Here is a 25584-nt window from a genome sequence, read left to right on the forward strand (position 1 = left end):
CTCTGTCCTTGTCACGTGACCTACACTGTAAAAAAAAAGTCAGTAAAATATACAGCAAAACACTGTCAAATTCCAACGGTAATGGAGCGTAAAACCAAAAACTTCCTTTTACTGTATTAAATAGATTGAATAACTGTTAATTGTGAGTAGGGATGGGCGATACCACACTTTTAGGATTCGATACGATACCGATACTTTTTCTTGCATTTTCATCGATACCGATACCGATACCGTTCATTTCTTATTGGCAATTTTTGTCAGTAAAAATATTATTACATTTAAGACAAATCACATGACAAATACGGACCATTTATACAAAATTTATTATGGTCAATACATAAAATAAAAATTAAAATAAATAACATAAATATGAATGAAATAAATTAAATATGAACAAAAACATACACATTTTCACTTTTCTTATTTCTCAAAAAAAAGAAAAAAAAAGATCAATCTTGGTAGAAAAAGCTAAAAGGAAAAAAAAAAAAAAAAAAAACCCCGAATACATCATAACAATGTTATGTTTCGAGCCTCTTTGTAGAAGTAAACATGTAACACTTCACTGAATCAAAAACATGACGTCATAAAGATCATGATAAACTAGGATTTACTTATCCTATAAACCTGCATAACAAAGACAGTTGTTCCCTGAGAAAATGAACTTGGAAAAATGAACTAGAAAACTGTCTGACACCATCACGCTTTTAGTGCACTCAAGATATGTCGTCACACTTTACTGAAGTTTCAGATTGCTGTTCAGAAAAAGTATCATATTCACATTTTTTGCTTTAAGACGATTACGCCTCTGGCTGATTATTTCTCCGGCCTTAGAGAAGAGTCTCTCTGCTGGAACAGACGTTGCAACAGTTCCAAGGTATTTTTTCGCAACTTTGTTCAGCAGTGGAAATGTGGTTTCATTTTTTTTCCACCAAATCAAAGGGTCCTCACTCCTTGGGATCACCTTTTCCTCCATGTATCTTCTCATTTCAATATATGCATCTGTGTTTGCTGTGCGTTTGCTCTGAAAAGCCTCAACCCGACTGTCAAACTCCCGCCATAATCCCTTGGATGATGAACACTCAGCAGGTGACCCTTGTGTCACTTGTGTCACAGTTGATGCAGTCGCAGCGGCTTCATGTCTGGTTGACTGTGTTTCAGCGCAAGCCAGGGCTTGCATCTCTGTGATGATCCGTGATTTAATCATTTCCACATTTGCAGAATCACAGAACACAATGTTTCTGAAGCGAATGTCCAAAAAGGTGCTGACTGCAAGAGTGTGGTTGCGTTCAATGTTCTGGAACCGTCGCTTGCATTGTGCTTCAAGTTGTGAAGCCAGACTGTTACTCTGCCCAGCAGATGCGGTTGCTTGCTGGAGAAGAGAGATCAGAGGTATGACTTTGGAAATTGTCACACACTGCTCTGCTGAAATCTCCTTAGTCGCCTCTTCAAAAGGCCTGAGGACGTCAATGGCCTGCCTGATGTGGGACCATTCTCCATCACTTAGGCACATGTTGTTTCTCCCAAGAAGACAAAGTGCAGTTGTGATGGCTTGTTGTTGTTCATACAGTCTGTCAATCATGTACAACACCGAGTTCCATCTAGTATCCACTGCTTGGATTAGTTTATGCTGTGGCAAGTTCAACTGATTTTGGACTTCTGTTAGTTTGTCAGTCGCTCTGGTGCTGTGGTGGAAGAACCGAACAATAGCACTGCATTTCTCCAAGCTGGACTCAATACTTGTGTCAGCCTTAATGGAGTCCTTCACAATGAGGTTGAGTGTGTGAGAGAAACAAGGAATATGTTTCCAACCAGTTTTACGCACAGCAGAGACCATATTGGCTCCATTGTCTGTAACAACTGCATGAACCTTACTGGTGATGCCCCATTCATCAGTTATTTTTGTGAGGAGTTCAGATATATTATCTGCTGTGTGCTGCACAGCTACATGGATTGTTGTAAGATTGCAAGACTGCATCTGCCAGTCCTTGTCAATAAAATGTCCTGACAGAGTCAAATAAGCTTCGGTGGTTCTCGCAGTCCACATGTCGGTTGTTAAAACCAGACTGCTTGCTGATTGTATGGAGTCCTTTACTGTTTTTTGTGCTTGCTCGTACAGTTTGGGAATTTCACCTGTCATCATGGATTTCCGACAAGGGATCTGGTATCGGGGATCCACCACCTTCATAAAATGCCGGAAACCTTGATCCTCTACCATTGAAATGGGTTGTAAGTCCTTCACAATCATTTTGGCCAGGCCCATTGTGATAGCACGTGCTCTTTGAGACTCACCTGAAAAGGATAAAGTTTTCACGTCACTTTCCAATTAACTGTCATATCTGAAGCTGCAGAAGTTTGTGATATATAATTAATGAAATATGAAATTATGGTTTCCAAATGTAAGAAATCATGTTACAGATTAAAACCAATATCCCAACATCATAGTTTTTAATATTTTCTTTTCAATGGAAAAAATAAAACTGTCATGCAAAGATGAAAAATCCCCCAAATTGTATCTCATATTTTCTTATCTTGTTTTAATACTCTGAGCCAGCAATTTTCAACTTCTGTAAATTCCCCTTTAAGGTGTGGAAATTATTTGAATTTCAGATAATTATTTAAACAAAATATTCAGTAAACATTACTAAAAACCAAGACCTAGGCTAATCAACAACTAGACAGTAACGTTACTGGATATACTTATCCCCTTCACCTGAAGTGTCTGTTAAAATTAGATTGTGATTGTAATATTTATAGACTTTATCACTCCACTGTCAAGTCTGTACCTGGATACACTTGGCTATTTTGCAGACTCTCGTGCAGGGTCTTCTGCCGGACTGCGGGTGGTGCAGGAGACTGGACTTTCACAGCAGCCTCTGCCTGCCTTTTTTCAAGCTCACTGTGGGTCTCGGGGTGCGTCGTCTTTAGATGTTTGAATAAATTGCTTGTGTTGCTGCTGTGGGAAACTTTTTTATCACACACTTGGCACCTTGCCGTGAGTTTATCGACTGGTGAAAAATAACACCACACCACGCTTCGTTTTTTGTCTGCCATATTATATGCTTCTTAGTTCAACTTCTTTCCCTCCGACTCCCGCTTTCGTGCTGGGCTGGTGGCCTTGGCTGGCTCAGCTGTGTGTGTGTGTGTGTGTGTGTGTCGTTGTCGGCTGTGACGCTCAACAATGACGCTCGCTCATTCGCTCGTCTCCTGTCACGTGACATGGACCAGCTCAATACGCCGCCACTGGTACAGCCAGGGGTGTCCCGGCACATAGTAATTTAAGGAAGTAATCTAAAACAGCTGAAAGTGATACATATTACAATTAGTGATACAATTATAATCTTTTAGTTTATATCGATATTTTTTTAAGGAAATCAATGCCAAATGAGTAGCGCGAGGATATCGATCTATCGATACTACAGGATCGATACGCCCATCCCTAGTAACAACCTACACCTAGGTGCAAGTTAACACCTGATGATATTTTTTCTGGGCTTTTGAATTACAACAAATAAGACAGAAACCAAGGGTCAAGAGCCCAACTAAAGCAAACACTGATCTCTAACATGGTTACTTCAAATGAAACAATAAATCAACATCTAAACCTTAGTTCATTCTCAATAATATCTTCTGTAGACGTCTGACAGAAATAAAGTCAGTCTGGTTATTAATAAGTGGAGCTGGTGATGCTGTTTGTGGGGTTGTTTAATCAGATCATGAGAGATTTCATGTATTTTATTTCAGTTGATTTCATCTAAGGCTGTGTCTGAAGTCAGTTGTAGTAGTTCTTGTGTTTCTCTTTTCTTCAGTGATTCTGTTTGTTAACAGCAGCTGTTCATCACTAATTCTCAATCAGCACTTAGTAAATCACTTAATTACTTGAATGCAAAGTTTTAAAACTTACATGGTTTAAATCAAGGCAATCTGTTTACTCAAACGGTTTGAGTTAAGTTAACTTGTCAGGTTTTACGGTGTAAAAACACACTGAAAATGTATTTTTTTGTATGTGTTTGTCTATTGGGTGATTGATGATCATGCAAAAGAGCATAATATCTCAGTTATTTCTTAGTTTAATACCTCTTTAGCATTTTAACGACACGCTATAGACTACTACCTCTTTTTGCTTCCTCAATTTCAGTAGATGTTTGTAAATTAAACTCTCAGTTGTAAACTCTCATTTACATAAAAACAAACATAGGCTGTCTGAACTTTATCACGTCGCTGTACACAGCTACATCCTGTTGGTCAAAGGTCAGGGTCGCTCGTGTTATCAGAAATCCACAACTGTCTACTGAAATCAATGAGATCATGTCACTTTGTCAGTGTTGCTGGCGGTGTAAATGGTTTGTATTTGTTTGTTTGTTTCTATTTGAGCGAACAGTGCGCCTTGTTCAACAGTTAACAAATTCATATTCTGTAAAAATGCTCAAAGAACTTATTTCATCATATGCAAATATAGTCTATTAATAATAAACCATTTCAAAGAATAGAGCACAACAGTCCATAAGGAAATAGATTTTTAACAATAACTGATAAACCTTGTTTGGAGCTCTGAGGTTGTGAATCAGCTGTATAGGCAAATTAAAAAAAAAACAACGTTAACTGTAACTGACTCTATAACTGTGAAAGCCAGCCAATGACGACACTGCCATTTTATGACTGGTTCATGTGCTTCTGCTCTGGCTGCAGTAACTTCCACCAAGTGTTTCCTGTATTTGCAGCACAGTGGTCAGGATGAATCTTACACCATTTCTCTTTGCTATAGTTGCAAAATTCTTATACAAACCCGATTCCAAAAAAGTTGGGACACTGTACATATTGTGAGTAAAAAAAGAATGGAATAATTTACAAATCTCATAAACTTACATTTTATTCACAATAGAATATAGATAACATATCAAATGTTGAAAGAGAGACATTTTGAAATGTCATGCCAAATATTGGCTCATTTTGGATTTTATGAGAGTTACACATTCCAAAAAAGTTGGGACAGGTAGCAATAACAGGCCGGAAAAGTTAAATGTACACACAGTAGGTGGACATCCATAATGGGTATTACCGCTGCACATTAAAGGGATAGCTCACTTTGAAATTAAATTTTGGTATGTTTTAGCTTACCTCAAGGGCATCCAAGATGTAGGTGTCTTTGTTTCCGCAGTAGTTTCAATTTTGATAATTTTAGGTCAAACCGTTCTTGTCTGTCAGTCATATAATGCAGGTTTATGGTCACCACCTCAAAGAGCATGCACAGAGAAGTCCAAATTAAACAATTCCCCATCGTAAGTACACATTGATGGCCTAAGACATGAAACGAGCGGCTTGTGTGAGAAAACGAATAGTATTTATATCGTTTTTACCTCTTGTACACAACCACGTCCAAGTGATCTGAGGGCGGTTGATTTTGATATTCTAGGTATTATCACACTGCCTGAGTTTTGAGATTGTAGCGGACGTAGAGGATTATAAAGTAAAAGGAACTCATTCAAATACTGAGGTGCAAAACCATTCAGGGCTTTATAAGTAATAAGCAATATTTTAAAATCTATACGATGTTTGATAGGGAGCCAGTGCAGTGTTGACAGGACCGGGCTAATATGGTCATACTTCCTGGTTCTAGTAAGAACTCTTGCTGCTGCATTTTGGACTAGCTGTAGTTTGTTTACTAAGCGTGCAGAGAGCGTGCAAATTGGTGTGTTTCACCGGGCCGCGAAGAAATATTGAGCTGAGGAAAGATACTGCATTGAAAACTGACATTACATCACACTAAGATCTTTTTTTAACAAAATCTGATTCACTGATAGATTACAGATTTGTCTGAAAAAAAAATTAAAAAAAATTGTGAATTCCTGCACTACATGAAAAAAAAAAATATTGAAAAATATCCTAAATTTTGTACAGGGGCGCATTTCTCAAAAACAACTATGGTAGCAAGTTATTTTGTTACCAATAGAGTTAAATGGAATTTACCACCACAGTTAGCTTACAATGCTTTTGAGGAAATGCAGCCCAGAGATCAATAATTACTGAAGATCATTGGTAACAGTAATCTGATTATGAGGAGTTTAAAATGTAATATGATTATCAGTAAGATTAATGACAGAGAAACATGACAAATTTTGCATTATTTGTCTTTTTTCCGTGAGCCTGTATTTGTGGGGTTGCTGCAGATAATGTAACAAAACAATAACAACATAAATGAAGGGGGAAATGAAAACAAAGAAATATAAAATGGATGGTATTTTAGAAATGAAATATTTATCATTTTGGACACTAGACCAAAGTGCAAAGAGCAAAGCTTCATTTTGCCATCACTAACAACTGGACTGGACAACACATATTCTCATCTGTACAATTTAAATACCAATATATGTCACAATATCTTGAATCTGTTCTGTTTTCTTCTTTCATCCTCTTGTAGATCTGACGTCATTGAGCAGAAGAACAGCAGCAGCTACAGCAGCCACGCCCACCAGAGCAGTGACGACCAATCGCATCACAGCTTCAACTGTATCACAACAACTGACCTGTGCTTCTGAAAATAATAAGAAAAAAAGTGGGGTATAGATTTATGGATAGGTCATGGAGAAAGTATCTCTGCATCCTTAAAAATAATTTTAAAGGGAATATTGTATGGTTGCGACCCAAATGGGCCTTTTAATAGAACTCTCCAATTTAATGGAAATGTTTTTTTTTTTTTCAGGAGTATCAATGTAATACATTTTGGTTCAAAAATATTTTCTGATTATTATTTAGAAATTTGAAGGGATTTTATGATAGTATGCAATATTTAAATAATAATAATAATAAGCTATTTTTACCCATTCTGATTAATATATATTTTTTGTTATTTAATTATTTACTTATCAATCGTCAATGAATGCAATTTAAAATTCATTTTTTAAGTGAGAATTGTGCCATCTGGTGGCATTAAAAAAACATGGGGAAATGTCTAATGAAGCTACAATTTTTCAAATTTAAAAATATATATTTTTTTTATGTCAAAAATAAGCGAAGAGGCAAATAGCAGTTACTCCCCACTTTTGCAACAAAATTACTATTTCTAACTAATAAAGTAAAGGAAGTATCCTGGTAAAACAATGTATGAAAAATGTAAGACTAATTTTGACACAAAATTTTGATGTTGCCAGTTTCCCACAGAAACTGTGTTTCATTTATTCTGGACTTGATTGAACTGAACAACTCTGGGAACAAATATTGGCTCATTTATTATTCAGCAAGATGTATCCATAACTTTTAAAAACAATATTTTAGGACATTATGAATCTGTATTAATATATTTTCTTTAAAAATTTTAAATCCACACAAGGAAGTTTGCCAACAAGAAACCACACTTTCTTTTCTTTTCTTTTCTTTTCTTTTCTTTTCTTTTTGAAAGGCTTTTCAAATTATCTAAACACTGTTTTATTGACAATAAATAAAGCAAGTAGAACCATTTTAATATGGGATGATTTTAATTCGTATAAACTGTAATTGATGGTTAAATGTCTTCCCTCAAGTTCTGATGTTTGGTCTTCTATGTTTTCTTACTTTTTTCCTAATGCAATCTTTAAACAAATTGCTAATACTTCTTTGTTTTCAGTTGAAATGATGTGTATTGTTGATAATTTTTTATTATGTATAAAACATTTTGTAAATTTTATGTCTAAAACCTTTTGTGCGACACAGGAAAAAACAAAAAGAAAAAAATCCCATTCTTCATCATTTCTGGCACATTAAGTTCTCTTGGTGAAATCAAGAAATTAATTTAGTGAATACGTGCACAAGAGCTGCTGTACCTGAACATGTGTGACAGAGTTTGCTGATGTCCAGATGTGTGGTCTGGTTTCTGATGGGATTGTTGATCACACAGCTGTAGCTGTTTTTCTCCTGATATTCCACCTCCAGAGGTAGAGAGAGACTGATGCTGAGATCAGACACACCGATGCTGGACAATAAACTGTTTCCTTTGTACCAGGAGAGAGTCACATGACCCACATTCACCACTGAACAAAGCAGTGAACAATTCTGCTGTGATGAAGATGAAGATGATGATGAAGAACATTGTGGAGAGTTTCTGCTGATGACAGGAACAGGCAAACGAGCTGAAAACATAAAACAAATAATAGTTGTGTCTTTTGCATCAGTCAGTCTCACAGCAGTGATCTTCACTCCTCTCTCTTTTTACATTTATAACAGATTATTGTTTAAATATATGAACAAATATCAGACAGGAAAATTATGCTTAATTAAAGTTATCTAGTTGTTTTAATAATCAATAATTAAAAGAATAGAATTGTTAATATACATCTAACACATTCATAAAACCAGTATTTAACTCACCATAGACAGTGAGACTGAATCTCTTGATCACACTTTTGGTCTGTAGTGTATAGAGTCCAGTGTGTTCAGTTCTGGTGTTTGTGATGGTCAGAGATCCAGTTTGATGATCCAGCTTCAGTCTGTCTCTGAATCTCCCATCAAGAACATTTTGATATACAGAGATTATGCTGACCCTTAAATTGATTTCAGTTATTACAGTGTCTTTGGTTCCAAACTTCCACTGAATCAGATCTTCATCTATTATTTCAGTAAGACCAGAGTCTAGAGTGACTGAATCTCCCTCTGTCACTGACACTGACTTCACTGTAACTGTATCACCAAACACACCTGAAGAACAGAGACACAGATTAAAGGTCTCAAATCATTTTGTTGACTTTCTTCAATAGATCGGTTTTGTAAATGTAATGAAGAACAGCCCCAGCTAACAAAAATGAGTTGTCAGAACATTTTGCTAACATTTCCATTAAGTCAAGTCAAGTCACCTTTAATTTTTATAGCGCTTTAAACAAAATACATTGCGTCAAAGCAACTGAACAACATTAGGTAAACAGTGTGTCATAATGCAAAATGATAGTTAAAGGCAGTTCATCATTGGATTCAGTGATGTCATCTCTGTTCAGTTAAATAGTGTCTGTGCATTTATTTGCAATCAAGTCAACGATATCGCTGTAGATGAAGTGACCTCAACTACGCAAGCCAGAGGCGACAGCGGCAAGGAACCGAAACTCCATCGGTGACAGAATGGAGAAAAAAACCTTGGTAGAAACCAGGCTCAGTTGGGGGGCCAGTTCTCCTCTGACCAGACAAAACCAGTAGTTCAATTCCAGGCTGCAGCAAAGTCAGATTGTGCCATTAAGTTATGAAAACGTTATTTCTGAATGTTTTGTACACATTGAAAAAATTTTATGTATTAAGAAACATTTTTTTGTGGGGTTACTGAGAATGTTAGAGGAACATTCAATTCACATTTGCAAACATTACGAAAACTTCATTTCTGAATGTTCTTTTAATGTTTCAAATGTCCAGTTTTTTTCTTGGTTTATGTGAATGTTATAAAAACATTCCATTCTATCATCTAGAAAACATGAAAATGTTATTAGTGAATGTTTGTTTGAAATTAGCTTTTTTTATGTTTTATGAAAGTTTTTTCTTGGTTTATGTGAAAGTCATAGAGACGTTCCATTCTATCATCTTGAAAACTGACACTGAAGTGTACAGCGCCCCGAACGTGGCCCGAATTCATTTTTAATATCTTCTTTACTGTTCACTAATCTTTCATTTAAAACTGATAAGCTGCTCAAATGTTTACTTACCGCTAACCCTAACTCATCTCATTATGATAAATGCATTTTAAAAGTAAAGAGCTCACTGGATTAAGTTGGCCTGAGAACAATTTATTTACAAAACTATACAATTACAGCAAAAAAGAAGAAAAAATAAGTTATACAGAAAGTATATATATCAAAATCAGCTAAATTACCCTTGCATTTATTTATACTTACATATAAATAATTTAACACATATAAACAATAAACACTCAGGTGAGACTTTATAATTTACAATAAGGTTTCATTTGTAACATTAGTTACCTACCCAACATGAACTAACATGACAAATACGTAACATTAACCTTAGTTAACTGTAGTGAATATTTTAACCTAGTTAATTTCAACATTTACTAATACATTGTTAAGAAAAATTTGTGCCTGTTGACATTATTTAATGGATCAGAGCTATCATGAACTAACAAAGAACAGTTGTTGTTTTTAACAGTATCAAAGATTAATGCAAATTGTAACAAATGTATTGCTCATTCTTGTTTAATGTTAATTTCAACATTTACAAATTTTAACTAATGATACCTTATGGTAAAGATAAACCACAACTAAGTATTTTGAACAAGACATTAGTAAATGGCAGAGTTTTAAAATTAAAACCATTTTGTCCTTTTATTTATTCATCTAATCATTTACTATTACTATAACCATGGATCATTTTTGAGAGAAACAGTGAGTACTTTTCCTCGGTTGTTGCCCATTTTCAAATTGCTCAGGATTTATGGTTTCAGTGTTGTAACATGTCTTTTCACATCTTAATCTGGTGACATTTTTGTTTTCAGAGTTTTTATTTCTGCACCTGTAAAGAGCAAATAATATGCAAGTATCTATTAGTAAATGTCTAACGTAATGCATCATTGTGAACTACATTACATTTATGTTGTAGCAATGTACAGACTATTTATAATTAGACAGACTATTTACAGCACTAACTGCAATGACAGCACAATAAGTGGCTGTGCCCAGCATGATTAATATTTAGTGTGAAGCATGCCAATTTAAGAGACTTCACCCAAAATATGAAAATCATTGTGTCCCCTTCGTACTGTCCATACCTGACAAACTTCTTGGGTTTGATTACCAGCATTCTTCAAAGTGTCAAAAGACAGAATTCTGGTTAACTATACATTGAAGTAAATCAATAAACACTTTTCACCAGTCATCGCTATGCAGAAAAATAAAAATGTGTGGAGCTAAAATACAAACAAACCTTTCTCTTTGTATATGCTGGCCCACTATGATTATCATCCTCATCTTCCTCGTCTGTTGGTGGGTTGGGTTTCTCGTCAGTTTTCTGCAGAGTAAAAACTCTAGAGTAGACCCGCACAACAATTTGATCAAAAATGAAAAATATATTGTTTATTTTTTTTTTTTTTACTTAGGTTTCACACAAAGCCACATTCACTGCAGTTTCACACGTCAGGTGAAGATTTCGGAGTATATTTATGAGCTTATAAGCGCCTGCTCTAGTAAAATACTAAAAAGAAATCCTCAATGATGCTTACCAGAAGTGTTTTATCAAAATGACTCCATACATCCATATCTCTTGGTAAATAATCCATTGTTTTGTTTGCATCCAAACTGCACAAACATGGCGGACAGTAGTCGTGAGCACAGGTACAAGATTCTGCCCACTGCGTGAGTGAAGGTGATACATGTGCACAATGAAGCACTTTCAAAATACAAGCAAGCGTATAAAAGAATTACCTGCTGCGTTACATAAATATAGATTTGCTATTGTTATAAATATTAGTGAATGTTCTGTTCTATAAAGCATCTATAATTTATAATGTCCTGTATATATATATATTTTTTTACATTTTGCATTTTACATTTTGTTTTTGACAAATTCACGACATTAGACGTGTAAGTAACATAAGATACTTTTTTGGGGCTTTACAGCCGCATCACAAACACATGCGCGAGTGCGAGCTGTGCACCACACTCGGACCGGATAACACTCACTGATGCCGAGTCTGAGCCAAGGGCCAGCCAAGCTTGGGCCGATTATTATATGCTATCTGGGACTGGTCACAGTAGGGCTGGGCGATATATCTAACGATATGATCATGCGCATCTAATCAGTAAAGCTGCTTCCGTGATCACCGCTAAAATCTCCATCACATAATTGGAGTGGCATTTAATAGACAGCAGAGGTGGGACTTTCAAGTCACAAGCAAGTCTTCAAGTCATATCCAAGTCCTCAAAGGGTTAAAGTTAATAAGATAATTAAGTGACTAATTAAATGATAATTGTACATTAGTGATGAACTTCTGCTGTTAACAATCAACATCACTGAAGTAAAGCGAAACACAAGAACTACAACTGAATTTAGCCACAGCCTTCAACTGAAAAAAAAAAAAAAAAAAAACACTATGCCACCATAATTGTGGTCAGGGTTAGCTTTAGGTAGTGTCTTGACCCTTTAACTAATTCAAAAAAATTTGATTCAAAACAATTTCAATATTGTTTTCGCAACAAACATGTATGCATTGCTGAGTCAAACCTTGTAGTAACAGATGATCTTCTGCTTATAACTCATGATGACTTGGACATCGTGAGATATTCTTCTTTGGATTGTTGACTGACATTCAGCTTTTACCAGAGTTGGGACTTTCAAGTCACAAGCAAGTCTTCAAGTCATATCCCAAGTCCTCAAAGGGTTAAAGTTAATGAGATAATTAAGTGATTAAGTGATGATTGTGCATTAATGATGAACACCTGCTATTCTTGAGAATTACAGAGGATCAGATGTTGATGTTTTATTGGTTAAAGTGATGCAACCATAATGGAGATCAGTGTTTGCTTTAGTGGGGCTCTTGACCCTTGACTGTCATGTTAGATCTCTTTATGTAGCATTGCATGAGGTGCTGTAAAGCAGAGAGAAGACATTAATCTGTATGTGATAGGTGGTCAGATTACAATCAAATTAACATTAGCTCTATTTAAGTTTGGCATAATCAACCCAGTAAAACTACACTATGGAAAAAAAAAGTCAATTTTAAATCTACTAAGTGCATACAAAATTTGAAAAACTATACTCTGTAGACACACACAGACATCAAGAACCAGCATATGACTCTCAACAGTGGTGACAATCAACAAAATGTTGCATGCTGGGTAAAACCTTAGTAAAAACTCCCGTCATGCACTGCAGTATGAAAAATTGTCACCACTGTTGAGGATCGTGTGATAAGTGTGTTTGTCTAAAAACCTGAACTGATTGTCTCCTTTTGTGTCTTTCAACATTGAAGCATTGTGATTTTTTTTTTTTACTTCAGTTATAGCTGAGTGTCAGTCTACTATCCAAAGATAAACACAATTTCATGATGTTCAGTCATCATGAGTTATAAGCAGAAAAAGCATAAGTTCATATGTTACTGCAAGGTTCAACCCAGCAATGCATACATGTTTGCTGCGAAAACAATATTGCAATTGTTTTGAATCAAATTGGTTTGAATTAGTAAAAGGGTCAAGACACTACTTAAAGCAAACATTGACCACAATTATGGTGGCATAGTGTTTTTTTTCTTTAACTTTTTTTTTTCATTTGAAGGCTGTGGCTAAATTCAGTTGTAGTTCTTGTGTTTCTCTTTACTTCAGTGATGTTGATTGTTAACAGCAGATGTTCATCACTAATCCACAATCATCATTTAATTAGTCACTTAATTATCTCTTTAGCTTTAACCCTTTGAGGACTTGAATATGACTTGAAGACTTGCTTGTGACTTGAAAGTCCCACCTCTGATAGACAGAGCCGTAGATCGCTGACAAGCCACGCCATATCGCGTTCATTATCGAAGGCGATTCATCTGCGATAATGAACGCGATATGGCGTGGCTTGTCAGCGATCTACGGCTCTGTCTATTAAATGCCACTCCAATTATAAGCAGGTGATGGAGATTTTAGCGGTGATCACGGAAGCAGCTTTACTGATTAGATGCGCATGATCATATCGTTCGATATATCGCCCAGCCCTAGGTCACAGTCATAATTTCTGTTCCCATCACTTCTAATTGAAGACATTCCAATAGTGGTGTTTTAAATGATGTATTTGTTCAACATTGGAAACAAATTATGTCCAGCTATAGACAGGCTCTAAAAACTGCTAGGGCACAACATATACACAAACTCATAGAAAATAACCAAAACAATCCAAAAACTGTTTTTATTTAGCACAGTGGCTAAATTAACAAATATCCAGACACCACCTGATTCAAATATTCCATCAACGTTTAATAGTAATGACTTTATGAATTTCTTCACTGATAAAATAGATAACATTAGAAATACAATAGCGAATGTAGATTCTACAGCATCTAACACTTCAGTTTCATCCATCGCACCCAAAAATAAACTGCAGTGCTTTACAACTATAGGACAGGAAGAGCTAAATAAATGTATCATGGTATCTAAACCAACAACATGTTTATTAGATCCTGCACCCACTAAATTACTGAAAGAGTTGTTACCTGTACACTCTCAGAAAATAAAGTACATAATTGTACCTTTAGGGGTACAATAGCTTGTCACTGGGGCTGCCTTGGCATAGGGTGCAAATTTGTACCCTTGTGATTGGTACCTTAAGAGACCAGTTTTGTACAGAGGTGGGAAGTCCAGGGCCAAAGAGTAAAAGTCCAGCAGCCGATTTCAGCAGAGGAACCAAGTCATTCCTTCCAAGTCATAAACGACTGTCAAGTTAAATCCCAAGTCCTCAAAGAGTTAAAGTTAATGAGATAATTAAGTGACTATTGAATGTGCATTAGTGATAAACACCTGCTGTTATTGAGAATTACAGAGGATCAGATGTGGATGTTTTATTGGTTAAAATGATGCCACCATCATGGAGATCAGTGTTTGGTTTAATTGTGCTCTTGACCCTTTACTTGTTGTGCTAGACCTCTCTCTGTAGCTCTGCATGGGGTGTTGTGGAGAAGACAGAACTATGACATATGAAGAACATATAGTCACAATGAGCTGGTTTAACTATATCTCAAATGTTTTTATTTTATCACATGTCTAGGTTTTGAATAATTCTACTGAAACGACAACATGCACAAAAAGAAAGCATTGCTCTAATAACACATATAAAACTTTGAACTTCAGTGCTGTTTAGACGCGCGCGCACACACACAAACACACACACACATATATCAAGAACCAGCATATGAATCTCTACAATGGTGACAATCAACAAAATGATTCATGTTGCAATACATGAATTACTCCCATAATGCACTGCAGTATGAATAATAATTTTCACCACTATTGAGGATCACATGATAAATGTTCATGGCTAAATGCATAATTCAAAAACGTTTTTTTTTTTGTTTTCTTAATATTGAAGCGTTATATGGTGGCATTTGTGTAATGAGATTTCTCTATTTTTTGTGAACGTGACATACAGTTAAGTATGGTGACCCGTACTCAGAATTCATATTCTGTATTTAACCCATCCAAAGTGCACAGACAGAGCAGTGAATACACGGCAGTTCTCTCTAACAACTAAGCCACAAACTCTTCTCGCATAATTAAGAAATTGAATCAAGATCATACAGTCATCATAAGCATAAGTCACCTGCTAGATCAAGAGTTGGATCATCATTGCACAATTTTTTGCTGAAAAACAATAATGCAATTAATTTAAAAACTGCTTAAAGGCTCAAGAGCTCAACTGAAGCAAATACTCACCACAGTTATGGTGGCAAAGTTTTTTTTTCCTTCAATTGATTTCATCCAAGGCTGTGTTTAAAGTCAGTTGTAGTTCTTGTGTTTCTCTTTTCTTCAGTGATGTTGATTGTAAACAGCAGGTGTTTGGATTGGAAACATCTGCTGAGTTCATGGGTGGAGCAAAAATATGGCTGGACTTTTACTCTTTGGCCCCTGGACTACCCAAATCTACCAAAACCCATGCGTAACCGTGCTATGACTTCGTCTCCGCCAAAAGAAAGAAACAGAAGAAACCGGACGTTCTTTAAAACTGAGATTCGAGCAGCCAATCAGGGCTGGCATATATGTACCTTTTATTGTTTGGGAACATATATGTACCTTTTTGACCCTCAAAAGGTACATACATGTACCTTGAGGTCCAATAATAAGCCCTATGGCGTACGTTAGTGTAGATTGTACCTTGGGGGACAGAAATAGTCAGAAACAGACTCCTACTGTACCCCTATTTCTGACAGTGTAGCTGAAGAACCGCTTCACAATATTATTAACTCATCATTATCCTTAGGTCACGTCCCAAAACCATTTAAGCTGGCGGTTTTAAGCCTCTTATTAAGAAACCAAAACTAGATCCTAGTGAACTGGCAATATATAGGCCTATTTAAAATCTTCCATTTATGTCTATAATTTTAGAAAAAATTGTGTCTGCTCAATTGAGCTCCTTCCTGCAAAAAAATTATCTGTATGAAGAATTTCAGTCAGGTTCCAGGCCCCACCATAGCACAGAAACTGCACTTGTTTAAATTACAAATTACCTGCTTCTTGCATCAGATCAAGACTCTCATTGCTAGTTTTACTTGATCTTAGTGCTGCATTCGACAACATGGATCATGACATACTCATACTGTAGATCGATTACAAACCTATACAGGTATTCAAGGGCAGGCTCTAAGATGGTTTAGATCCTACCTGTCTGTTCGCTACCATCCTGTTTATTTAAATGGGGAGTCATCTCATTTATCACCAGTAAAATATGGAGTGCCACAAGGATCCGTCCTAGGTCCCCTTCTATTTTCAATATACATGTTGCCCCTTGGTAATATTATTAGAAAATACAGGATTAGTTTCCACTGTTATGCTGATGATACTCAGCTATATATCTCAACGAGACCAGATGAAACTTCTAAATTATCTAAGCTAACTGCTACTTCCACTAAAGTCAAAAATCTGGGTGTTATATTAGACAGCAACTTGTTTTTTGAAAATCATATTCCCATGTTACAAAAACTGCATTCTTCCATCTTAGAAACATTGCCAAGCTACAAAACATGTTACCTGTTTCTGATGCAGAAAAGCTAGTTCATGCATTCATGACCTCTAGACTGGATTATTGTAATGCACTTCTAGGTGCCTGTCCTGCATCTTCTATAAACAAGCTACAGGTAGTCCAAAATGCAGCAGCTAGTGTCCTTACCAGGTCAAGAAAATATGATCATATTACCCCAATTTTACAGTCTCTGCACTGGCTACACTGTTAGCAATTGATGTAATTTTACAATACATTTTACAACAATACACTGTATTCATGGTTTTTATTGTAAATGCAAATGCATGATGGGAAATTGAAGGACAGTCCTGTAATATTATTGTAACTACACTGTAGAAGCATTGTTTTACAGACACCACAAAGCATTGTGGGATAGCATTAAAACTGGTAATTTCATATTCTTTCTAACATAAAAAAGTCCAGTTTCCATATTAGTATAATGTTATTTTAAGGTTAGTAAAATGTTCCTGCAACATTCTCTCAGTCATTCAAACACCTGCTGTGAACAAGCAAGAAAGAAAGAGAAATAAGAACACAAACTACAACTTTCTTCAGCCACAACTCCACAAACAGCATTGCCAGCTTCACTTATAGTAATACTAACCAGAATGATTTTATTTCTGTCATGCATCTACAGAAGTTCTTATTGAGAATTCACAGAGGTTAAGATGTTGATGTCTTATTGAAAATGATTTTTTGAGATCACCATCATAGAAATCAGGGTTTGCTTCAGTTGTGCTCTTGACCATCAACTTTTGCTGCAATACTTTTTCTCCCCTTTATTTCAGGAAAATATGCTGCTCCTCGTTATTTGAGAGTGAAGAAATCGATAAACTTTTATTTCTATCAGCCAGTGATTATTCTGAAAGGATATACCTGTAATACCAGAAACCTACAGACTGCACTAAAATGGTTTAAGTGAACCAACTGATATAAAAATAAGTAATTTAAAACGCTGTTGTGGTTCATACACTGATGTTTAACAGTGTATAAATATTATCTTTGCTAACTTTATGTTTAAAACATGCTTTAGGTTATTTATAAACTCACAGACATCAACATTTGGCGTATGAAACACAACAATGGTGACATGTTTCAATGCCAGCATACAAAACATGTTCATGGCTCCCAGCATGCATTGCTGCAATTCTGTTTTTCGGGATTGTCACCACTGTTGAGGATTGTACGACAACAATACAAAATACAACATTTTATTGTATCAATGCTACTGTAATCACAGCAACACTGCTGTATAAACACAGAATTTTATTGTATTAAATTAACAGTATGTTTCTTGTGTATTACTCGCTGTAAATTCACGGCAATTAGTTGCCAGGTGTTTCCAGGAAAAGAACAATACATTTTTAACAGTGTACCTATTAAGTTCCGCGTCAATTACAAATTATCATTACTTACCTATAAGGCCCTAAATGGTTTAGCTCCTGCATACCTTAATAGTCTTATACCATGTTACAATACATCACGTTCCCTAAGGTCACAAAATGCTGGACGCTGGACTTTTGGTAGTTCCTAAGATAGCAAAGTCCACTAAAGGAGGTCCCAGCTAGAATTTTTTTGTTCTTAAAATGTTCTAAAAACATTCCTATGGATTGTTCTAACAATGTTTTTAGCGGGTAGTTTTATTTTTGTTCCCAGAACATTCTCTCAAAAGATAGGATAACGTTATCTAAAAACATTCTAAAAATGTTTATTGACAACATTATTAGAACATTATCCCCTAACATTCTAATTAAGATGTAAACATATGTTTAGATGTTGGATGTTGATGTCTGTTTAAAAGTAATAGTTTGGTTTGATGTCACCATAATGGTGGTAAGTGTTGGCTTTAGTTGTGCAATTTGACACTTACTTGTCAGTGATGTTCTTTAGATGCTGTAATCTTTATTATAGTAAAAACAGCAAGAGAACATGTGGTTAGATGATTCCGGTTGCTTGCTATTGATTAATACAACACATATGCGGTCTGGTTGCCTGTTTTCACCCAATATGATGTATAGTGCATGTTATTTATGAAAACAGCCTAATGGCTCAAGCGCATGAAACCCAGCGGAATTTAAAGCAGATTATTTCAAGCACTAAAAAAAATAAAATTGAATATTTATAATATATAATGTGAATATTCAATTCACAAATGAATAATTTGGACATTCTAAAAGCCCACTTAACGTGAAAGCACGTGGCTTTATGCATTAAAACTATGTTTTAAAAAGACCAAACTCAGTAAACAAATTATTAATAAAGCATTCTATTCACAGACAAGCAGATATGAGCACAAAATACGAACACAAAGCGTTTAATTTCCACCCATAACCTGCTTGTCTGTAAATAAAATGTGTTATTAAAAATGTTTACTGAGTTTGGTCTTTTTAAAACACGTTTTAATGCATTAGGCCACGGTATGCGTTTTTCTTTCAGTCTAATGGTTTTCTATGGGAGGAAAATGCTTAACACGTAATTAAACACATTGCATTCTTATTCTGGACTCATCTGCCTGTCAGTGAATAGAATGCTTTATTATTAATTTGTTTACTGAGTTTGGTCTTTTAAAAACACTCTTTTAATGCATTAAGCCACATTAAACGTAGAATGTCCCGAATCATTCCTGCTGATTGAAAAGAATCGACTCAATGGTCACAAAATGGATATCGGAGAAGATACCAATTTAATATAAATAGATGATACTTTATAAAGTTTATCTCAATATTTGACAGTGGCTGTGAGACTGCACTAAAATAAGAGCACAATTATCATGAAATTGTGTTCGTTACTATAGCAATGGTTTACAGGTATATCCTTTCAGAATAATCACTGGCTGATAGAAATAAAAGTTTATCGATTTCTTCACTCTCAAATAACGAGGAGCAGCATATTTTCCTGAAATAAAGGGGAGAAAAAGTCTATGTTTTGCAATGTAGTAAAGGAAATGTAAAGTTTCATAGAAATTGAATTGACAGACACATTAGACTATTGCAGTCATTTATCAACTGCATGACGGATAATTATATGTAACAATAATTGTCTTGTCATGCTATATAAATTAAAACAGTAATGATACACCCCTTTTATTTTCCTTTCTCATACTCTGATGATATGAAATAATCATATTTTCTAAAATAATTTAATTCATAATTAATTCTTCTATCTGAATACCTGTGGATAATCAACCCAATTAATTTACTATATTTGTATGTTAGCCTAAAGATCAGCTTAATTTAACAAAACATTCATTTCAGGGACATGGCGAGTTACAGGCTAATGTTTTTTTTCTTCTTTTGTGCATTATGAAGGCTTTATAAAACTGTACAGCATTTTTAGCTTTTTAAACAGCATTCTCCATCCTACACCAACTACGCACACATTTCCTATCATGTAAGTCTATGAAAGACGATTGAACCAATCAGAGTAGGTATGGGGCGGGGCTGCATGTGTAACCACACCCCAGGTGCAGCCCCGCCTTGATCTGCAGGCTGCAGCCGGGTGCTTCTCGATTCATGACACAAACATGGAATAATAGCCACACTGTCATGCACATGCTCAAAATGAAGCTGTGGAGAAGCAGTGGTAAAGCAGTGTCTGCAACTGAAGACCGAGTGTTAGGAAGTAAGAAGTATTCTAACATACTCCAAGCTCACATACTCTATGCTATTTTGTGCTATTACACCTAATGCAAAAATTCTACTTAAATAATATTGGATAACATTTCATACTTTCATGGTGTGTAGTGTACTGGCTTTGATTCATGCCCTTCAAAGTCTCCTATGGGACTAACTCAGTTTTCACTATTTCGGTTTAGCTCTGTTTTCTTTAGTTTCTATGGTGTTAGGATTCATAACTAAAATCAGGGGAACTCCCTAAAGTTAATTATTATTATTATTATTATTATTATTATTATTATTATTATACAATCTCAAATATTTGTACAGGCTGAATTATTTATTTATTGATAGTGGAACTTAATTCATTTGAGCTCCACCATAAAAATATGCAGCTGTTAAAAAAAAAAAAAAGAAATCTATTCTGTAACTTACCAACCAGACGACAGCAGCACAAACAGCAAAAAGCCAGTGTGTGAAACATGTCCATCATCAGTCCAGCGGTCTGAAATATTTTCAGTCAAATTTGAATCCTTGCAGTAAAGTTGTGAAGAGAACAAGCTGTTAACAAAGTGAACTATCTGCTGACTTCCTCCAGACTGAAGACTGAATCAGACCATGCCCCATGTGTTCAACAACACTTCCTGTCTAAAACACACCCAACAAAATTAATGGGCAGCCAGGAGAGCCTTTTTTATTTTTTTGACATAACTATTATCCACTACTTATTAAATACTCAGTTTAGGTTGCAGTTTACTATACAGTATGTTCTTCACTTTGTTGCTTTCTTGCTTGTATGTCACGTTTGAATTAAAAAAAAAAAAAAAAAAAAAAAATATATATATATATATATATATATATATATATATATATATATATATATATATATATATATTTAAATTAATAAATATAAAGGTAGATGTGAATTTACTGAACTCAGATGTTGTAACTCGCTAGATTTTATGAACATGTGACTCTGTCTGTGAAAACCCAGCTAAAGTCTTTTTTTTCTCCGTAATGTAAAGAGCATTTTGTGAAAATGTAACCTTGATATATTTAATACTGACTGAGTAAGGCCATGTCACCGATTGAAATCATAGTGAAATTTTGGTTGAAATGAAACTTTGATGTTTTTATCTCATAATTTGATTTTGAGACGTTAGCCTGGATTTCACAGACAGGGTCACATATTCTTTTGTTGTTGTTATATTTTTAACCAGTGAAGGTCTGAACAGCTCAGTGCAAGTCTTAGTAACAGTTCCTGTTTCTTCTCCAGTGTTTGCTGATGCAGTGTCAGTGATAGAGAGAGATTCTGATACTCTAAACACTGATGTTACTGTTGCACAGAGATATGATGTAATATGGCTTCAATAGAGAATAGGGGTGTAACAAGTAAGCTATATCGACCTCCTGGCCATATAACATTTGACTTGAAGTACAACAATGATTTAAATTTTAAAATTATGTTCGAAACATTGCATCAAGTACTGATGAACAAATACCTTTTTTTCTTGAATGACCAAGATATTCCTAGTTCAAGTTCAAGTTCAAGTTTGTTTATTTCTAGAGCACATTTACTTCCGGTTTTTAGCCGACCAAAGTGCTGTACAGTAATCACGACAAAATACATACTAACCAGCTACGTCACTATCAGCAATCAAATATAGTGCATTAAAAGTTAGTTCAAGTAAATACACATTAAAAGTAATCACGATAAAATACGTAATGTACCAACAACGTCACTATCAACAATCAATTAAAGTGCATAAAAAGATAAGTTCAAGTAAATTACACATTGAAAGCCACTCCAAACAAATATGTTTTTAGAGCTGTTTTAAACTCTGATAAAGTGGAAGCCATTTTAAGATGAATAGGAAGATTATTCCATAAAGTGGGGCCCACCACTTCAAAAGCTCTATTTCCCCTCTTTTTCAAGCGGGTTCGAGGAATACGAAGGAGGGATTTGTTTCCTGATCTCAGTTCTCGCTTTGAAGTATATGGGTGGAGTAAATCCGATAAATACGATGGTGCAAGATTATTTAATGATTTATAGACTAATAATAAAATTTTATAGTCAATTCTATATTGGACAGGTAACCAGTGAAGGGATCTCAAAAGAGGTGTCACATGATAAAATTTTTTGCCACCTTTCAAAAAGCGTGCTGCTGCATTCTGAACAATTTGTAATCTCGAGATTTGATTCTTGGAAATCCCATAATAAAGAGAGTTGCAATAATCTAGCCTGGATGTTATAAAGGCATGAATAGCAAATTCAAGAGAATCATTGGATAGGAAAGATTTAATTTTGGAAAAAGAGCGTAGATGAAAGAAACTAGAGCCCACTACCGAGGCAATTTGCCTATCAAATTGTAAGTTGTTGTCTATTACCACACCTAAATTCCAAACCTTTGCTGAGATAGTGAAATTTAAAAGATCAAGGTTAGGTAAATATTTCCTTCTTTGCTCGGTAGGGCAGAAAACAATAGATTCCGATTTATCTGAGTTCAAAAAAAGATTTCAGAAAAATTTTTGAGAGCCATGCCTTTACATCATTCAAACACGCTGATAAGTTACTAACAGCATTCTCATTACCGCTTGTCAAAGGAAGATAAATTTGCATGTCATCAGCGTAACAATGGAAGGCTACATTATGTTTCCTGAAAATGGAGTATAAAGAAAACAGAGTGGGTGCAAGAACAGATCCTTGTGGTACGCCACAGGATAGCTTGCGTAATGATGAAGTAAAATTTCCAATTTTAACAGAAAAAGTTCTGTTTGTTAGGAAAGATTTAAACCAGTTTAATACTACCCCGCCTAAACCCACATAGGACTCCAGTCGGGAGATGAGAATTCCGTGATCAACAGTATCAAAAGCTGAAGACAAGTCCAGCATAATTAAAATGACAGAAGCTTCCGAATCAGTAATCATTAAGATGTCATTTAAGACTCTAATAAGGGCCATTTCAGTACTATGTAATGATTTGAAGCCTGATTGAAAGATCTCATATATATGATTTGTGGATAGGAAAGACTGAAGTTGCAGAGAGACAATTTTTTCCAACACCTTAGAAATAAACGGAAGGACAGACACAGGGCGAAAATTTGCTAAGATAGATGTATCAAGTGTGGGTTTCTTTAGCACTGGAGTCACAGTGGCCCTTTTTAAACTATCAGGGATAATCCCTGACTGCAAGCATTTATTAAGTAAAGTTACAAGGCCAGGTCCTACAATATCAATTAATAACTTCAGATAGCGGGGGTGCATAGTGTCAAGGGGACTAGAAGAGGTTTTTAGTTTTAAAACTATTTCTTTTAATGAGTCTAAGGAAATAGAATTAAAAGTAGTCCAAGAAGCCAATGGAGTCATTGAAGTCAATTTATCATCACTGGTGTCTTGTATTTGAACTCTTAGATTTATAATTTTTGTCTCGAAGAAATTTAGAAAATTTTCACATAATGCTTTAGTAGGATTACGGAACGTCTGTACAGGGGGATGTAATACTGAATTGATAATCGAAAAAAGAACTCTAGGACTTTGATGATGCTCCTCGATCAGATTAGAAAAATAAAGAGACTTGGCCTTCTTAACTGCACTCTGATATGTCCATAAACATTCTTTAAGTATGGTAAAGGATATTTGAAGTTTGTCTTTCTTCCATTTTCTTTCTGCTTTCCTACATAATTGTCTCAGGGAGCGGATATCTTGATCTAACCAAGGCTCAGCTTTATGTTGCGGCTTTAGCAACCTATAGGGTGCAACAGCATTTAAAGTCTCCAACCACACAGTGTTTAGGGATTCAAGATGTTGCTCAACATCTAGATCTAATAATAAGGATTCATAGGACACTGAGGAAGTGATTTCATTATAACGTTCAGTGAAAGCCTCGCAAAATCGCGGTGAATACACTCTAACCTGTTTTAAGTCAGAGACAGTCATGTAAGGCATAGCTGGAAGAGCCATTTTAAATATGATAGGAAAATGATCAGAGATGGGTAGTTCAATCACTTCCGTATCAGTTATTGAGAGTCCAAAAGACAATATTAAGTCCAACATATGACCACGGTTGTGTGTGGGTTCTTTAACCCACTGCATCAGATTAAAAGAATCAATGATATTCAAAATTCAATGATATTCCTTTATTTTAATTTAAATTTTTTATTTTTGTCAGTACATTATGTTTGTCCTAATCTATTTTCTTGACTACCCCCGAGATTTCATAATTAATTAAAACATTTGCTGTTTAGTTTTCTGAGGTTAATGGCCACATGACACACAGGTAAAAAAAAATTCCGTTTTATGTTTTGTTTTGTTTTTTGTTTTTTTACTTACATTTTATACATTTCTATGTCACATTTTTATCAATTCACATTTTTATCATTTATCATCATTTATTATTCCCCTAAACAGTTGAACAGTTGAGTTTTACCATTTTCGAATCCATTCAGCCGATCTCCGGGTCTGACAGTAGCATTTTAGCTTAGCTTAGCATAGATCACTGAATCTGATTAGACCGTTAGCATCTCGCTCAAAAATGACCAAAGAGTTTCAATATTTTTTCTATTTAAAACTTGACTCTTCTGTAGATACATTTTGTGTTAAGACCGACAGAAAATGAAAAGTTGCGAATTTCTAGGCCACTATGGTTAGGTACTATACTCTTATTCTGGTGAAATAATCAAGGAACTTTGCTGCCATACAATTGGCACAATGATATTACGCATAGCCTGAAAAGTCTCCAGCTTGTCTATGTAGTTGCAGAGTTGCAGCCGGCAAATTTCAGGCACTGTGTAATATCAGCTCCAGAGATCTGTTAAATATCTGTGTAAAGATGGGGGCAGTTGGTCAGCACAGACTTTTAGACAGGCAGGTGAAACACCATCACGGCCTTGGTATTAAGATGTGTTTTGGTCGATCAGATCACAAGTGGACAATGGAGACACATAACCCTTTACATCTGCCGTTTTAATCCATCTCTTCTGTCCACTTTTGAACATTTCTCGCAATGATTACATATTAGGTCAGTAGGCGGAAAGTAGCTGGTCTTTTGTGGCTGCTCTAACACATTCGACCACATCAGTGTCTACATCAAGAAATGTGGTGTATTCTTGTGATGTCAAGAGTAGTTCTTGTCAGAAATAACATCTCTTATGGGAGCAAAAAATAACCACTGAAACTGTCACTATTTATCTGGCATTTAGTGGGACTTTGAGGTTATGGAGAGACATATGCGTAAGTATCGATTTTAAATTTGTCAGATTACACATATTTTTGCCATCTGACCACTCTGTATAGCTACTAAAT

At 35.3% G+C, this 25584-nt stretch overlaps 2 protein-coding genes across 2 annotated transcripts; both read right to left on the bottom strand.

The window, feature by feature from the left end:
- Nucleotides 1-733: 733 nt before the first annotated feature.
- LOC132159320 (E3 SUMO-protein ligase ZBED1-like) lies at nucleotides 734-2260 on the bottom strand. The gene has a single exon (XM_059568835.1). The coding sequence runs from the start codon at nucleotides 2258-2260 to the stop codon at nucleotides 734-736; it is 1527 nt and encodes a 508-aa protein (XP_059424818.1).
- Nucleotides 2261-6343: 4083 nt separating this feature from the next.
- On the bottom strand, nucleotides 6344-20894 carry LOC132160305 (SLAM family member 5-like). Its single transcript, XM_059570069.1, has 4 exons — nucleotides 20718-20894; nucleotides 8338-8664; nucleotides 7794-8099; nucleotides 6344-6529 (listed from the first exon to the last, which is right to left on the bottom strand). Exons 1-4 carry the CDS (start codon nucleotides 20773-20775, stop codon nucleotides 6402-6404), a joined length of 819 nt encoding a protein of 272 aa, XP_059426052.1. The 5' UTR covers nucleotides 20776-20894; the 3' UTR covers nucleotides 6344-6401.
- Nucleotides 20895-25584: the final 4690 nt, after the last annotated feature.

The sequence above is a fragment of the Carassius carassius genome, chromosome 16 (genome assembly GCF_963082965.1).
Source record: "Carassius carassius chromosome 16, fCarCar2.1, whole genome shotgun sequence".
NCBI classification, from domain to species: Eukaryota; Metazoa; Chordata; class Actinopteri; order Cypriniformes; family Cyprinidae; genus Carassius; species Carassius carassius.

What these genes read in the sequence shown, in the direction of transcription:
- LOC132159320 (XM_059568835.1), bottom strand. Translation starts at nt 2,260, where the DNA reads ATGGGCCTGGCCAAAATGATTGTGAAGGACTTACAACCCATTTCAATG.
- LOC132160305 (XM_059570069.1), bottom strand. Translation starts at nt 20,775, where the DNA reads ATGATGGACATGTTTCACACACTGGCTTTTTGCTGTTTGTGCTGCTGT. An exon ending in GTGCTGCTGTCGTCTGGTTG is followed by an intron (nt 8,665 to 20,717) that starts GTAAGTTACAGA and finishes TCTGTTCTTCAG; the next exon opens with GTGTGTTTGGTGATACAGTT. An exon ending in ACTCTGTCACACATGTTCAG is followed by an intron (nt 6,530 to 7,793) that starts GTACAGCAGCTC and finishes TATTATTTTCAG; the next exon opens with AAGCACAGGTCAGTTGTTGT.